At 36.5% G+C, this 18,675-nt stretch overlaps 2 protein-coding genes across 2 annotated transcripts; both read left to right on the top strand.

Annotated features, from left to right (window-relative positions):
* The first annotated feature begins 7,951 nt into the window (after window positions 1–7,951).
* Window positions 7,952–8,884, top strand: LOC129647492 (olfactory receptor 2G3-like). Its single transcript, XM_055574574.1, has one exon. It carries the CDS (start codon window positions 7,952–7,954, stop codon window positions 8,882–8,884), a length of 933 nt encoding a protein of 310 aa, XP_055430549.1.
* A 7,907-nt stretch (window positions 8,885–16,791) lies between these two features.
* Window positions 16,792–17,724, top strand: LOC129647491 (olfactory receptor 2G6-like). The gene has a single exon (XM_055574573.1). It carries the CDS (start codon window positions 16,792–16,794, stop codon window positions 17,722–17,724), a length of 933 nt encoding a protein of 310 aa, XP_055430548.1.
* The last annotated feature ends 951 nt before the right edge of the window (window positions 17,725–18,675 follow it).

Below are 18,675 nucleotides of genomic sequence, written 5' to 3'. Positions count from 1 at the left end.
TTGGTAACATGTTCAGTTTAAAAATATTGACCTTATTTTACTCATATCCACATAGTTATTTGCTTATAAAATATTATCAATACTGTATTGGCTTTAATTCTAGAGCCTGCTTAGATATAATCACAACATGCTATGGTTTTATGAATGTAGTCTACTTTTTTCTTAAATAGGGATTTCCTTGGTGGTCCAGTGGTTAAGACTGCATGCTTCCAAACAGGAGGCATGGTTTGATCCCTGGTAGGGAACTAATTTCCCGGATACTGTGTGCTGCTGCCAAAAATATCAATTCTTTTAATAGAGTGTAAATCCTAAGAATCATTTTAACAAAGACAAATAATTCTCTCTGGATATATTAAGAAGTTGAATAAATTAGTAAAGAAAAGCAACTATATTGGAGAAGATAATAAATGATCTAGTCAGAAGGCATTGATAAGGTTAACATGTGGCATCTAAGTAAACTTTCTATATCTCTGTTCATGAGATAAAATTTTGTTGACATTAATAATTTAAACTGGTTATATTCAAATCAAATTACTTCACTGATTAGGACAGGTAAATGCATACTAAGCACTAAGATTACCCAAATCATTTAAAATCTTATAGTTTTAATTATACAATAAAATTCTCCAGGGGGTCTTCCCGACCCAGGGATCGAACCCAAGTCTCCTGCATTGCAGGCAGATGCTTTAACCTCTGAGACACCAGGGAAGCTCCAATAAAATTTTAAAAGCTATTAAAATGATATCCTTATGCCCACACTAGGATAGAACATTAATACTTTCTATATACTCTTTTGGTAATAAGATGTCTCTAAGAAAATGCACTGTAAAGAATACAAAAAAGACATACCATATGAATACTAACCAAAAAAGAAGGCTGGCATGATCTTACTAGTATCAGAAAAGGTAGCCTTTCAGGGAAGAACTATTATTGGGAATAAGGAGAGACATTGCATAATGTAAACCATTTAGTTAACTTGAAAGCTATAGTAATCTTTAATTAATATTCTACCAAATAGCTTCAAAATATAAAGCAAAACCTAAGAAGTAAGAAAAGAAATAGGCAAATTCACAGCCAGAATTGGATGGATAACTGGTAGAAAAGATATATGAACATAAATGAATAAGGACATAGAAAATATAAAGAGCACAGCAAAAATTACAAAATTAATATAGTGAAAACACTGAAGGCATGAAGACATACAAAATTTTCCAGGCACACACAGGGCATTTTAGAACATCAACCATGTATTGAATAATAAATGAATACATTTCAGAAGTTTAAAAGCATAAGAGCATTTTGTCTAAAAAAATAATCAAATGAGGCCAGAAATCAGTAACACAGTGAACAAAGGATTAGTGCTCTTAATGTGTAAAAATTTCTAATATGGAAAATGGAAATAGAATAATTTCAAATAAACCCATGTATGTTAACAAGCACTTTAAAATGATCAGTATCATGCCAATTTTGTTTCATCTATTTAGTCAACAAAACTTTCCTGCCTAACTTCTCCTTTTCCCTCCACACAGGTTTGCCCTGGCAAGTTCTGAAATTGCGCTTATCAAGCTAGAGGCACAGAGGAACATGCACAAGGTGGAAAGCAGGGACCCAGCTCACCCAAATCGCCACTGCGAGGTCTCAGACGGGAGCAGGCTGACGCTCAGGAAACACAGAATCTTTACATGTAAATCAAGTGTCACTCGCCAGTGGACATTTTATTTACTAATGTGAAAATACTTTATTACTAAAGTGGACACTTTTACCATTTGTAAATGACCAAAAAGGTTATAGCACACTCTGGAGTTTTAAACCAGGGCCAAGGAAAGAACTGCTACATGGTACAGGCAAGATGAATAAAAGAATAAAAATATTGTTGTGTTTTAACCACACTCCATGAGTAGTCTCATCATTAATATATCAGTGGGTAAACATGGACTGAGTTTTGCTAGGTGCCAGGTACTCTGCCAAGTATGTTACGTGTGGTAACTCACTTATCACCTGCCACCCTAGGAACCTGAAACTGTCATTCCACTCACTATTGATTTGAAAACTTTACCTTCTAGAAGTTCAACAACTTGCCCGAGGAATTAGAATCTAAGTTGATCTGGATCTGGAGTCTATGATCTTATCTAATATGAAATACTCTTCTTGGGATCATAGGAAGTCCAACTTCCTTAGCATAATATATCACTCCCTTTGTGATATGGTGCTTTTAAAAATCTTTCAAGTGTATTTGTTCTCATTTTCTATTACACTCTGGCTGCCCTAGATATAATAGAATAGTTTAAATCCCTAAAAGATCTGTTTCTCATACTTTCATTAATTAGAACATGAAAGACACATTTGTAAAAGATGAGATTTAAGTTGGACTTTGAGAAGTATATGGTGTAATTTCCATAAATTTAGTGCAAGGAAAAAATATTCAGAAACAGCTGGTGTCTACTGATTGAACATAAGATGAATGTCGTGAAAGACAAGAATAAGAATATGGAGAATTGAATTTTGTGCTATTTAGACTTTTACTTGATGTTAAAAAAGAAACAATATATCAAAGAAATATTAATAACCTCAGATACTCAGATGACACGACCCTTATGGCAGAAAGCAAAGAAGAACTAAAGAGCCTCTTGATGAAAGTGAAAGAGGAGAGTGAAAAAGTTGGCTGAAAACTCAACATTTTAGAAAACTAAGATCGTGGCATCCGGCCCATCACTTCATGGCAAATAGGTGGGGAAACAATGGAAACAGTGACAGACTTTATTTTCTTGGGCTCCAAAATCATTACAGACAGTGGCTGCAATCATGAAATTAAAAGATGCTTGCCCCTTGGAAGAAAAGCTATGACCAAACTAGACAACATGTTAAAAAGCAGAGACATTACTTGCTGACAAATGTCTGTCTAGTCAAGCTTGGCTTTTCCAGTGGTCATGTACGAATGTGCGAGTTGGACTGTAAAGAAAGCTGAGCACAGAAGAATTGATGCTTTTGAACTGTGGTGTTGGGAAAACTCTTGACAGTCCCTTGGACTGCAAGGAGATCTAACCAGTCAATCCTAAAGGAAATCAGTTCCGAATATTCATTGGAAGGACTGATGCTGAAGTTGAAACTCCCAGTACTTTGGCCACCTGCTGCGAAGAACTGACTCTTGGAAAAGACCCTGATGCTGGGAAAGATTGAAGGCAGGAGGAGAAAGGAACAACAGAGGATGAGATGGTTGGATAGCCAACTCGATGGACATGAGTTTGGGCAGACTTCACGTGTTGGAGATGGAAGGGAGGCCTGGCGTGCTACAGTCCATGTGCTTGCAAAGAGTCAGACACAACTGAGCGACCAAACTGAGCTGAACTGAACTGAAAAAAGAAACAAAAGGCCCCAAGTGGAGTCAGCTGTTCTCAGACCACTTCAGCAAACCAAGACCAAGTACCTAAGTTAAATACAACCTCTCCAAGCAATGTAGTCTTAATCAGTCTGCAATTTTCTAGTCAGCACCAGTAAGGTAACCTGACACATAGACCCAGACCATTCCTCACACACAAGTGACCTAAGCCTGACACAATCCACTCTTTCCCCTTCGGCATATAAATTCCTCCTGTTTTGTACAGCTCTTCTCTACTTGATAAACGGGATGCTGCCCAATTCATGGCTCATTCAATAAAACCAATTAGATCTTCAGATTTACTAGGTTGAATTTTTGCATAGACAACTGCAGTATCTGAACTTTATTTTCAAATTATATGCATGTATTATTCTACACATATATCCACTGTATAAATAAACTCCACCCGGTGAATCATTTCACACAAAGCAGGATGTACACCATGTGTTTTAAAAGCAACTATAAAAAAATGCCAATTCTTCAAGAAGTAATAATAATGCTTTGTGTGTAGCATAAATCTTTTCTGATATAAAAACTTTATTTTTAGCCACTTCGAAGAAGAGGTCATGAATTTGCAATAGTCTCTCCCCTTTTACACTAGATACTAGACTCTACTTCTTCCCAGACATTTCCTATTACCCAGAAGTCTGTAGATCTATTCTTGGATCTTCATTAATTGTGTGTAAACTTCAGGCATGTATTTCCAGATATATGCAGGTCTCCATACTATGTTCAAAACTGAGTTTAACTAATAAAAATTGTAATGAATTTCAACAAATAAATCTTTTAAGATACTATCTATATAACATTGACAATTTTGCACATGTGTGTTTAGCAGGTGGTGTGCAATTGATTGTCTTTCAGCAGTAACAGAAGCACAGTCTCCATGGCTCTTCTCTCTCCAGGGAATGTCTTCTTCTCTAATATAATGCTAGGAAGTTGCCTGGGAAGAACTCCAGAGGTGAGTGCAGAGGAAGCAAACTAACCACCATCCATCTGAAGAGACTTGAACCATGAGATTACAGGGAAAAGGGAGCCAACAAACTGCACACATGGGGTTCCCCCACTGCTTGTCCGAGATCTGTGATCATAAATGACCTTCTCATCAAAATCCCCAAGAAGCTCCACAGCTGGATTGTCATTCTTTCTGGAAAGTAGTACTTTGCTGTTTAGGTGGGGGAAGAAAAAGAAAATCCATTTTAAAAGTTGAAGAAATCCAGAGCTACTTGCCTTTAGTAGGGAACAAAAGCAGTTTTTCATGTATAAACTGACATTGATTCTTAATTATGGAATACTTCCTAGCTTCGTCTCTTTGCAGATATAAGTCCTTTTATCCTCATCTTGATTAAGAACAGAAATGTGAAAGGGAGCGAGACCAGTTTTAGTGTGGTGTCTGCCAGGAAATTGTTTCTTGTAAGATAAATACAGAAGGAAATATTATAACATTGTAGAATTACATCAAGCAAAGTGAGGCCACTCACATGTTGTCTTTTCCCCAGGAGATGTTGGATCTTTCAAAAGCACAGTTGTTTTACACTTTACTGAATAATAGAGGCAATTTAGCCAGGTAAGGTCAATGTCAATTTTGGTGCATCATAACACTCAGGGTTTTAATTTTAGCACCAAAATGCGCGGACAGATAGAAACATGCTAACCAATGTGACCACCAAGATCAGTTTCTTTCTTTTGCTGTAATTCTGGAAATAATTATCATTCTGTATGCAGAACACATGAGAGTTTTGTCTTGGCCAAAATTTAAAATGCAACTGATTATTTCTATGGATGCCAAAGAAAATAAGCCACTTATCCTCTCTAAACTGGATGTGCAATAATGCCTGAGAGGTGCTATAAAGGTGAAGGATTCTTAGAAGTAAGTTTAATTTTCTTGCTAGGATACTTAAGGCGAAATCAGTAATTGTCATTGGATGGTTTTGTTGTTTATTCATTTGTTTATAAGCAAATTGTTTAGATTCGATCTCCAGGATAAATGACTGTACCTGTTTTGAAGACTTCAAAATTGACCATCCGGAAGTACAAATTTTCATACCTGTGTTTCTTAATCTTTGCAATTAATAGTAAAGACACTGATAAATCAAAATAACTTACTTGATGGAAGGTCACTGGATTGCATTAGTGGCTGAATTCATGAACTCTTTTTTTTAATGTTAATTAAATTTGTTTTAATAAAGAAAAATCAAAGGAATTATTTAACAAATATGCTCAAATGACAAAGATGATTTGTTTAGGAATCTTAATGCTAAAGATGTATGCTAAAAATAGCACCATTAAAAAAAAAAGACATTCATTCTATGAGTAGAAAATACCTCAAGATAAAAATATTAATTCAATAAGAAAATATTTCATATTTCTTTATCACAGAGACTGTAGATTTAACTAACTCATTTCTAAAATTAAGTTATGCAGTATACATTCCTTTCTCTAGTTGCTCATTCAAAAGAATAGGGGTTTTTCTCAAAATAGAACAAGTCAGTGCCAACAGTTTCAAGTCATGACTTAGAGTTAAGCCTAGAAGAGCTTGACTCAGAAGGCCATTTATATTCACCTGTATCCTGGCCTATAAAACTACATTAAAGCATGTGAACTATTCATGTCATATAGGGTACAGCTTGCTTATTGGGGATTGTAAATAGAATTTCCTGGAGAGCATATTCCTAAAATAGCAGACCTGTGATTCAAATAGGAGATTTCAGAAGATCTCCTCCACACTTATTAGATCAGTAAATATTTGCTTCTCAGAAAAACAATGAATATTAACGATAATTATCTCTAACACTTCAATTTTGAAAATTCTAACAATTCCTATTTTGTTCCATGTTTCGAATTCTATATGCCTTATTTCTCAGCCTCTTGCTCATCAATGTATTTTTCAATATTTTTCTTTTATATCTATCATCTATCCTGTACGAATATGTGTAACAATCATCTTACCTTCCATTTCTTTGGTTTTTCACACTAGGCAGGTTGACGGCCTGCGTATTTTGTTTTCAGAGAATTTGGGATACTTCTCACATCTGTTCTGAGTTATGCTCTAATGTCTATTCTCAGTTCAGTTCAGTTCAGTCAGCCAGTCATGTCAAGTTTTTTTGACACCAAAACTGCAGCACACCAGGCCTCCCTGTCCATCACCAACTCCCAGAGCTTGCTCAAACTCATGTCCGTCGAGTCAGTAATGCCATCCAACCATCTCATCCTCTGTCGTCCCCTTTCCTTATGCCTTCAATCTTTCCCACCTTCAGGGTCTTTTCCAATGAGTCAGTTCTTCACATCAAGTGGCCAAAGTATTGGAGTTTCAGCTTCAGGATCAGTCCTTCCAATGAATATTCAGGACTGATTTCCTTTACAATTGACTGATTTGATCTCCTTAAAGTCCAAGGGACTCTCAAGAGTCTTCTCCAACACCACAATTCAAAAGCATTAATTCTTTGGCACTCAGCAGTCTTTATAGTCCAACTCTCACACCCATACATGATTCCTGGAAAAACCACAGCTTTGACTAAATGGGCCTTTGTTGGTGAAGTAATGTCTCTGCTTTTTATTATGCTGTCTAGGTTGGCCATAGTTTTTCTTTCAAGGAGTAAGCGTCTTTTAATTTCATGGATGCAGTCACCATCTGCAGTGATTTTGGAGCCCAGAAAAATAGTCTCTCACTATTTCCATAGTTTCCACATCTATTTGCCATAAAGTGATGGGACTGGATGCCATGATCTTAATTTTATGAATGTTAAGTTTTAGCCAACTTTTTCATTCTCCTCCACTTTCTCCCATAAGGGTGGTGTCATCGCATATCTGAGGTTATTGATATTTCTGCCAGCAATGTTGATTCCAGCTTGTGCTTCATCCAGCCCAGCATTCTGCATGATGTACTCTTCATATAAGTTAAATAAGCAGGGTGACAATATACAGCCTTGGTGTACTCCATTCCCGATTTGGAACCAGTCTGTTGTTCCATGTCCACTTCTAACTTGCTTCTTGACCTGCATACAGATTTCTCAGGAGGCAGGTCAGGTGTGCTGGTATTCCCATTTCTTTAAGAATTTTCCACACTTTGTTGTGATCCACACAGCCAAATGCTTTGGCATAGTCAATAAAGAAATGTAGATATTTTTTTGTTTTTTCAGTGATCCAGCAGATGTTGGCAATTTGATCTCTGGTTTCTCTGCCTTTTCTAAATCCAGCTTGTATATCTATGTCAATTCTATGTTCATATATATATATATATATATATATATATATATCCTTGCAATGAATTTGGTGTTTTCAGACTCTTTCTTTACACAGCAAGACAACTTGTTTTACCATTTATTTTTTTTCTTTTTTTTTTTAATTTTATTTAATTTTACAATATTGTATTTGTTTTGCCATATATCAAAATGAATCTGTTACGGTATATCATTTATTTTTGTGTAATTTTACTCTGTTATTTCTCTATATAGAAAAATCAGTGTCTAAGTGCTCATTTTACTTAGTTTGTTATATTTTTATGATTATGATCTGACTTTCTTTCCCACAGGAAGAAAATAAGAACGACCAAAAAGAGAGACTCACAATTAAGCAATGAAAGGAACAAATGCTAGCACTCCGACAGGTTTCATCCTACTGGGCTTTTCTGACCAGCCCCACCTGGAGATGGTTCTCCTTCTTGTCGTCTCTATCATATACATTCTGACACTGATGGGGAACACAGCCATCATACTGGTCTCGTACTTTAACCCCAAACTCCACACACCCATGTATTTCTTCCTCTCCAATCTCTCCTTCCTGGACCTCTGTTTCACCCCCAGTGTTGTCCCACAAATGCTTTGGAATCTCAAGGGGCCTGACAAGACCATTAGCTACACTGGTTGTGTGATCCAGCTGTATGTTGCTTTGGGGCTGGGCTCCACGGAGTGTGTCCTGCTGACTGTTATGGCCTATGACCGCTTCAATGCCATCTGTCGACCCCTCCACTATGCAGTGATCATGCACCCAAAGCTCCTCCAGCAACTAGCAGCTCTGGCCTGGATCAGTGGCTTTGTGGGGTCCACGGTTCAGACCATCCTTGTTTTCCAGTTGCCTCTCTGCAGCCATCACATGGTGGATGACTTCACGTGTGAGGAGCCTGCCCTGATTAAGATTGCCTGTGTGAACACAACCTTCCTGGAAAATGAGCTCTCCATAGCTTCTGTCCTCTATGTGGTGATACCTCTGGGGCTTATTCTGGTCTCCTATGGCTGCATTGTTAGGAGTGTGCTGAAGATAAAATCCACTGAAGGCAGGAGGAAAGCATTTGGGACTTGTGGGTCCCACCTAATTGTTGTGGTTTTGTTTTTTGGGACTCTAGCTTCCATTTACATTCAACCCAAGAGCAAATACACACAGCATTACAGCAAATTCCTCACCCTCTTCTACACTGTAGTGACACCCTCACTTAATCCTTTGATCTACACCTTGAGAAACAAAGAAGCTAAGTGGGCACTAAGAAGGTTGCTGGGAAGAGACCCAAGTTAGGGAAAAATGTGAAATATCCTCACACAATCCCTCAGATAGTAAGGACTTTAGCATCATCTAACTTTGGTTTTTCCTTTTGTTTGTAAAGATCACAGCTAAATCTCCTGAATAAAATGGTATGAAATGTTCTTTCAGTGACACCCTGAAGCTGCCTACTGTAAATTCTTCTCATATTCTTTTTCCAGAAAGTTATGTCTCTTTTTTCTTTTCACTATTTTCTAAAGATTCTGTGAACAAATAAATAAATATTTATAGTGGTGCATATGTATATGTATTATAATTTTACAAATCCTGGAGTTATTGTTCTAGAGATTAACTAATGGCAGGGTGGATATGTTCATGACAGATCTATTTTCTCATCACAGAAGAAATCACCTGCCTCATAGAGATAGAACTTTCTTGAGAACTTTCTATTGTTCTCCAGATCTCTCATTCAGTAGTTCCACAGGCCATAACTGTTCTGTCCATTATTTACATACAAGCATAAAGGTCCACTGGAAAACCTACAATTACCTAACAGTTTTTCTTTTAGGGGGATTATTGATTCTTGTTCATTTACTAGAGGCATCTGGGACTAAGTTCATCCAGGGATTTTTCTGATCTCTCCCACCCACAGAGAAGCTTCCAAGAGATATGAGCCATGAGAATGAGTATGTCTCATTTATATATCTCTTGTCCTCACATAATGGCTCTCAATCTCTTTTGATCAATTCTTTAACTCTCTATCTGGAATCTAAGAAAATATGTTTTAGAATTTTAAAGTATTGTCATTTAATCTAAATATCTGTATTTGTCACAATATATAGTTTTCTTTAACAAAACATGTCTTTGCCTCCTATATGTTATTCACTTTTATGGATATCATAACTTTAGAAAATAATTCTCTTCATATTGAATATAAAGCTTTATCTATTCTAATAACATACTTTAAAATATTGGTAATATGTTCAGTTTAAAAATATTGACCTTATTTTACCCATATCCACATAGTTATTTGCTTATAGAATATTATCAATAGTTTATAGGCTTTAATTCTAGAGCCTGCTTAGATATACTCGCAACATGCTATGGTTTTATAAATGTGGTCTGCTTTTTTCTTAAATAGGGATTTTCCTGGTGGTCCAGTGGTTAAGACTGTGTGTTTCCAAAGCAGGAGGCATCATTTGATCCCTGGTTGGGGAACTAATTTCCCAGATGTTGTTTGCTGCTGCCAAAAAAATTAATTCTTTTAATAGAAATTAATTCCTAGATCATTTTAACAAAGATAAATTCTTTCTGGCTATATTAAGAAGTTGAATAAATTAGTAAAGAAAAGCAACTACATTGGAGAAGAAAGTATATGATTTAGTCAGAAGGCATTGATAAGGTTAACAAGTGGTGTCTAAGTAAACTTTCTATATCTGTTAATGAGAAAAAATTTTATTGACATTAAGAATTAAACCTGGTTATATTCAAATCAAATTACTTCACTGATTGATTAGGACAGGTAAATGCTTACTCAGCAATAAGATTATCCAAATCATTTAAAATCTTATAATTTTAAGTATACAATAAATTTTTTAAAGCTATTGAAAATGATATCCTTATGTCCACATTAGGATAGAACATTAAAACTTTCCATATATTCTTTTTGTATGTAGTAGAGTAATTTAAAAACTAAGATAAGTCTATAAGAAGATGCACTGTAAAGAATACAAAAAAGACATACCATGTGAATACTAGCCAACGAAGAAGACTGGTATGATCTCACTAGTATCAGAAAGGGTAGCTTTAATGGAAGAACTATTATTAGGAATACGGAGAGACATTGCATAAACTGTATAGTTACCTTGAAAGCTATAATAATCTTAAATTAATATGCTATCAAATAATTTCTAAATATAAAGCAAAACCTAACAAGTCAGAAAGGAAATAGGCAAATTCATAGCCAGAATTATATGGATAATTGGTAGAAAATATATATAAACATAAATAAATAAGGATATAGAAAATATAAAGAGCACAGCAAAAATCACAAAATAAATACAGTGAAACCACTGAAGGCGTAAAGACATACAAAAATTTTTCAGGCACACACAGGACATTTATAAAATATTGACCATATATTGTATTATAAATGAATACATTCCAGAAGTTTAAAAGCATAAGAGCATTTTGTCTAAAAAAAAATTAAATGAGGCCAGAAATGAGAAACACAGTGAACAAAGTATTAGTGCTCTTAATTTGTAAAAATTTCAAATAATGGAAAATGGAAATAGAATAATTTAAAATAAACCCATGTATGTTAATAATCACTTTATTTATTTTTTTTATTTTCTTTAATGATGGCAAGTTATTTTAAATTCTACCTCTAATTTGCTTATTAAATGCATATGTAATCTTCATTTATCCATTTATTAAAATCAAGAACCAAAAAAAGATGACATCCTCTTATGTGCTGAGGAATTTATCCACCATTCTACTTCTTCTCCCCAGAGTGATCTTTGAAGACCATAAAATTTAGAAGTATTGTTTGTGTGCGTATATGTCCATAAAAATCTTGTAAATGTATTTGCAGAAGTTGCATTGACTGATTTTAATACAATGTTCCCATTCTTGATTTCTTGATTTTGATTATCTTTTAGTAAGCAAGAACATCTTTAATTTTTTCTTTTTTTGTTGTTGTTTTATTTTTTTTTATTTTATTTTTTAAACTTTACAAAATTGTATTAGTTTTGCCAAATATCAAAATGAATCCGCCACAGGTATACATGTGTTCCCCATCCTGAACCCTCCTCCCTCCTCCCTCCCCATTCCATCCCTCTGGGTCGTCCCAGTGCACCAGCCCCAAGCATCCAGTATCGTGCATCGAACCTGGACTGGAAACTCGTTTCATACATGATATTTTACATGTAATGCCAATTTTGTTTCATTTATTTAGCCAACTAAACTTTCCTGCATAACCTCTCCTTTTCCCTCTGCACAGGTTTGCCCTGGCAAGTTCTGAAATTGCGCTTATCAAGCTAGATGCACAAAGGAACATGCACAAGGTGGAAAGCCAGGGACTCAGCTCACCCAAATCGCCACTGCGAGGTCTCAGACAGGAGCAGGCTGAACAGGAAACACAGAATCTTTATGTGTAAATTAAGTGTCACTTGACAGTGGACATTTTAATTACTAATGTGAAAGTACTTTATTACTATAAGTGGACACTTTTACCATTTATAAATGACCAAAAAGATTATAGCACACTCTGAAGCTGTAAACCAGGACCAAGGAAAGAATGCTACATGGTACAGGCAAGATGAATAAAGGAATAAAAATATTGTTGTGTTTTAACCACATTCCATGAGTAATTTCACCATTAATATATCAGTGGGTAAACATGGACTGAGTTTTGCTAGGTGCCAGGTACTCTGCCAAGTATGTCACGTATGGTACCTCACTTATCACCTACCATCCTAGGAACTAGAAACTTTTTTTTTTTAATTTTTTTAATTTTACAATATTGTATTGGTTTTGCCATATATCAACATGAATCTGCCACAGGTATACACGTGTTCTCCATCCTGAACCCTCCTCCCTCCTCCCTCCCCATATCATCCCTCTGGGTCGTCCCAGTGCACCAGCCCCAAGCATCCAATATCGTGCATTGAACCTGGACTGGCGACTCGTTTCGTATATGATATTATACATGTTTCAATGCCATTCTCCCAAATCTTCCCACCCTCTCCCTCTCCCACAGAGTCCCAAAGACTGTTCTATACATCAGTGTCTCTTTTGCTGTCTCGTATACAGGGTTATTGTTACCATCTTTCTAAATTCCATATATATGCGTTAGTATACTGTATTGGTGTTTTTCTTTCTGGCTTACTTCACTCTGTATAATAGGTTCCAGTTTCATCCACCTCATTAGAACTGATTCAAATGTATTCTTTTTAATGGCTGAGCTTCTAGAAGTTCGATAACTTGCCCTGGAAATTAGAACTTAAGTTAGTCAGAATCTGGAGTCCCATGATCTTATCAAATATGAAAAACTCTCCTTGGGATCGTAGGAAGTCCTACCTCCTTAGCATAATATACATCAGTCCCTTTGTGATATGGTCCTTTTTAAAATATTCCAAGTGTATTTCTTGTCATTTCCTAACATACTCTCTTCTAATAGAGTACTTGAATTCCCTAAAAGATCCCATTTTCTCATATTTTTAATAATTAGCACATGAAAGACACATTTGTGAAAGATGAGATTTAAGTTGGACTTTGAAAGTAGATGCAGTGTAATTTCCATAAACTTAATGAAAGGAAAAAATATTTGGAAACTGCTGGGTGTGTACTGATTGAACATAAGATGAATATTGTGAAAGAGAAGAGTAAGAATATGGAGAATCATATTTGGTGCTTTGAACCAGTCCATCCTAAAGGAAATCAGTCCTGGGTGTTTATTGGAAGGACTGATGTTGAAGCTGAAACTCCAATATTTTCGCCACCTGATACGAAGAGCTGACTTATTTGAAAAGACCCTGATGTTGGGAAAGATTGAAGGCAGTTGGAGAAGGGGATGACAGAGGATGAGATAGTTAGATGGCATCACTGACATAATGGACATGAGTTTGAGTGGACTCCGGGAGTTGGAGATGGGACAGGGAGGCCTGGTATGCTGCAGTTCATGGGGTCTCGCAGAGTCGGACACGACTGAGCGACTGAACTGAACTGAGACTCTTACTCTGTGTTAAAAAAGAAACAAAAGACCCCAAATAGAGGCAGCTGTTCTCAGACCACTTCAGCAAAACAAGACTAAGTCCCTAACTTAAATACAACCTCTCCAAGGAATGTAGTCTTAACCAGTCTGCAATTTTCTAGTCAGCACCAGTGAGGTAATCTGACACATAGACCCAGACCATCCTTCACATGCAAATGACCTAAGCCTGAAACATTCCACTCTTTCCCCTTCTGCCTAGGAATTCCTCCTGTTTTGTATAGCTGGTACTGGAATGCTGCCCAATTCATGACTCTTTCAATAAAACTAATTAGATCTTCGAATTTACTAGGTTGAATTTTTGGATAGACAACTTCAGTATATGAACTTTATTTTCAAATTGTATTATAATTATGCATGTATAATACTTTGGAGAAGGCAATGGCACCCCACTCCAGTACTCTTGCCTGGAAAATCCCATGGATGGAGGGCCTAGTAGGCTGCAGTCCATGGGGTCGCTAAGAGTCGGACACGACTGAGCGACTTCACTTTCACTTTTCACTTTCCTGCATTGGAGAAGGAAATGGCAACCCACTCCAGCGTTCTTGCCTGGAGAATCCCAGGGACAGGGGAGCCTGGTGGGCTGCCGTCTATGGGGTTGCACAGAGTTGGACATGACTGAAGTGACTTAGCAGCATGTATAATACATGCAAGTATTATTCTATACATATACTTATATCCACTGTAAAAATACTGCACCTAGGGGATCATTTCACACAAAGCAGAATATACATCATATGTTTTAAAAGCAACTATAAAAAAATGCCAGTTCTTCAAGAAGTAATAACAATGCTATATGCGTAGCAATAAATCTTTTCTGATATGAAAACTTTATTTTTAGCCACTTCATAGAAGAGTTCATGAATTTTCAATAGCCTCTCCCCTTTTATACTAGATTCCACTTCTTCCCCAACATTTCCTGTTACCCAGAAGTCTATAGATCTATTCTTGGATCTTCATTAATTGTGTGTAAACTTCAAGCATGTATTTCCAGATGTATGTATGTCTCCATACTATGTTCAAAACTGAGTTTAACTAATAAAAATTTTAATGAACTAATTTCAAATATAAATCTTTTAAGATAATATCTAAATAACCCTGACAATTTTGCACATGAGTGTTTAGAAGCTGGTTTGCAATTGATTGTCTTCCAGCAACAACAGAAGCACACATCTCTGTGCTCTTCTCTCTCCAGGGACCTGTCTCCCTCTCTAATATAATGATGGGAAGTTGCCTGGGAAGAACTCCAGAGGTACGTGCAGAGTAAGCAAGCTCTCTATTTGAAGAGACTTGAGCCATGAGATTACAGCAAAAAGGGGGCCAACAAACTGCACACATGGGGTTCCTCCACTGCTTGTCCTAGATCTGTGATCATGAATGAACGTCTCATCAAAATCCCCAAGAAGCTCCACAGCTGGATTGTCATTCTTTCTGGAAAGTAGTACTTTGCTGTTTAGGTGGGGGAAGAAAAAGAAAATCCATTTTAAAAGAAGAAATCCAGAGCTACTTGCCTTTAGTAGCGAACAAAAGCAGTTTTTCATGTATAAACTGACATTGATTCTTAATTATGGAATACTTCCTAGCTTCGTCTCTTTGCAGATATAAGTCCTTTTATCCTCATCTTGATTAAGAACAGAAATGTGAAAAGGAGCGAGACCAGTTTCAGTGCGGTGTCTGCCTGGAAATAGTTGGTTTTTCTTGTAAGATAAATACAGAAGGAAATATTATAACATTGTAGAGTTACATCAAGCAAAGTGAGGCCATTCATGTGCTGTCTTTTCCCCAGGAGATGCTGGATGTCTCAAAAGCACAGTTGTTTTACACTTTACTGAATAATAGAGGCAATTTAGCCAGGTAAGGCCAATGTCAATTTTGGTGCATCATAACACTCAGGGTTTTAATTATACCACCAAAATACGTGGACAGATAGAAAAATGCTAACCAATGTGACCACCAAGATCAGTTTCTTTCTTTTGCTATAATTCTGGAAATAATTATCATCCTTTATGCAAAATACATGAGAGTTTTGTCTTGGCCAAAATTTAAAATGCAACTGATTATTACTATGGATGCCAAAGAAAATAAGTCACTTATTCTCTCTAAACTGGACTGTGTAATACTTGCCTGAGAAGTTCTATAAAGGTGAAGGATTTTTAGAAGTAAGTTTAATTTTCTTGCTAGGATACTTAAGGGGAAATCAGTAATTGTCATTGGATGGTTTTGTTGTTTATTCATTTGTTTTTAAGCAAATTGTTTAGATTCGATCTCCAAGATAAAAGACTGCACCTGTTTTGAAGACCTCAAAATTGACCCTTCAGAAGTACAAATTTTCATACCTGTGTTTCTTAATCTTTGCAAGTTAATAGTGTAAAGACACTGATAAATTCAACATAACTTACTTTAGAGAAGGTCACTGGATCACATTAGTGGCTAAATTCATGTACTCTTGTAATAAAACTACACTAAAGCATGTGAATTATTCATGTCATATAGGGTAGAGCTTGCTTATTGGGGATTGTAAATAGAATCTCCTGGAGAGCATATTCATAAAATAGCAGGCCTGTGACTCAAATGGGGAGATTTCAGAAGTTTTCCTCCACACTTATTAGATCAGTATTTGCTTCACAGAAAAATGATGAATATTAATGATAATTATCTCTAACCCTTCATTTGTGAAAATTCTAACAATTCCTATTTTGTTCCATGTTTTGAATTCTACATGCCTTGTTTCTCAGACTCTTGCTCACTCAATGTATTTGTCAATATTTTTCTTTTATATCTATCTTCTACCATGTATGTGTAACAGTCACCTTACTTTCCATTTCTTTGGTTTTTCACACGATGCACATTGATGACCTGTGTATTTTGTCTTCAGAGAATTTGGGATACTTCTCACATCTGTTCTGGGTTATTCTCTGAAGTCTATTCTATGTTTATATATTTCCTTGCAATGCATTTGGTGTTTTCAGACTCTGTGTGTCTCTTTGTAACAAGACAACCTACTACACTATTTATTTTGCATACTTTTTCTCTGTCATTTCTCTATGTTAAAAAAATCAGTGTCAAAGTGCTCATTTTACTTAGTTTGTTATATTTTTATGATTATGATTTGACTTTCTTTCCCACAGGAAGAAAATAGGAATGACCAAGAATGGTGACTCACAATTAAGCAATGAAAGGAACAAATGCTAGCACTCCGGCAGGTTTCATCCTACTGGGCTTTTCTGACCAGCCCCACCTGGAGATGGTTCTCCTTCTTGTCGTCTCTATCATATACATTCTGACACTGATGGGGAACACAGCCATCATACTGGTCTCGTACTTTAACCCCAAACTCCACACACCCATGTATTTCTTCCTCTCCAATCTCTCCTTCCTGGACCTCTGTTTCACCACCAGTATTGTCCCACAAATGCTTTGGAATCTCAAGGGGCCTGACAAGACCATTAGCTACACTGGTTGTGTGATCCAGCTGTATGTTGCTTTGGGGCTGGGCTCCACGGAATGTGTCCTGCTGACTGTTATGGCCTATGACCGCTTCAATGCCATCTGTCGACCCCTCCACTATGCAGTGATCATGCACCCAAAGCTCCTCCAGCAACTAGCAGCTCTGGCCTGGATCAGTGGCTTTGTGGAGTCCATGGTTCAGACCATCCTTGTTTTCCAGTTGCCTCTCTGCAGCCATCACATGGTGGATGACCTCATGTGTGAGGAGCCTGCCCTGATTAAGATTGCCTGTGTGAACACAACCTTCCTGGAAAATGAGCTCTCCATAGCTATTTTTCTGTATGTGGTGATACCTCTGGGGCTTATTCTGGCCTCCTATGGCTGCATTGTGAGGAGTGTGCTGAAGATAAAATCCACTGAAGGCAGGAGGAAAGCATTTGGGACTTGTGGGTCCCACATAATTGTTGTGGTTTTGTTTTTTGGGACAATAATTTCTGTCTACATCCAACCCAAGAGCAAATACACACAGAATTACAGTAAATTCCTCTCCCTCTTCTACACTGTAGTGACACCCTCACTGAATCCTTTGATCTACACCTTGAGAAATAAAGAAGTTAAGTGGGCACTAAGAAGGTTAGTGGGAAGAGATTCAAGCTAAGGAGAAACCTGAGCCATCCTCATACAGTCCTTCTGATACTGGGAATGTTTTCTTTTTTTCCCCACTGGGTACTTTTAACATCATCTATTTCTGGTTTTTCCTTTCACTTATGAGGATCACAGCTAAATTTCCTGAATAAAATGGTGTGAAATTTTCTTTCAATGACATCTTGAAGTTACCAATTCTAAATTCTTCTTATTCTCTTCTCAGAAATGTTGTGTCTCTATTTTATAAAGATTCTATGAATAAATAAATATTTATATTATGTGCACATGTATTGTATTATGCTTTCGTAAGTCTGGAGTTAGTGCTCTAGTGATTAACTAGAGACAAATACTCATTAATGATAATGATACTGTTATGAAAGATCTGTTTTCTCATCACAGAAGAAATCTGCCTCATCATGGTAGAGCTCACATCATAGCTGCAGATATGGGGGTTTACCTGAGACCTTCCTATTGCTTTCCAGGTCTCACATTCAATAGTTCCTAGGCCATATGTGTTCTATGCACAGTTTATATGAAAATGAAAAGGTTCACTGAAAGAGCCACAATTACCTAAAGTTTTCCTTATTTGGAGGATTGTTGATTCCAGTTCATTCACTAGAGGAATCTGGGATTAAGTACACCTGGGATTTTCCAGATCTCCTCTACCCACAGGAAAAGCTTCCAAGGGCTATGAGCCATGAGATGAGTATTTCTCTTTCATGCATGTCTTGTCAGCACAAAATACCTCTCAATCTCTTTTGATCAATTATTTAGCTTTATATCTGGAATCTTAGTATATATGCAAATAGACCTTTAAGTGTTGTCATTAAATGTGAATTATTCATGTGAATAATGAATTACATGAATTACATGAACATGAATTAAATGTGAATATTTAATTTGACAAAGATATCTCTTTAGAGATATCTTTACAAAAAATGTCTTTTGTCTCTGATATGTTATT

Source organism: Bubalus kerabau, chromosome 3 (assembly GCF_029407905.1).
Source record: "Bubalus kerabau isolate K-KA32 ecotype Philippines breed swamp buffalo chromosome 3, PCC_UOA_SB_1v2, whole genome shotgun sequence".
Lineage (NCBI taxonomy): Eukaryota > Metazoa > Chordata > Mammalia > Artiodactyla > Bovidae > Bubalus > Bubalus kerabau.
This window is presented reverse-complemented; position numbering and strand designations above follow the sequence as displayed.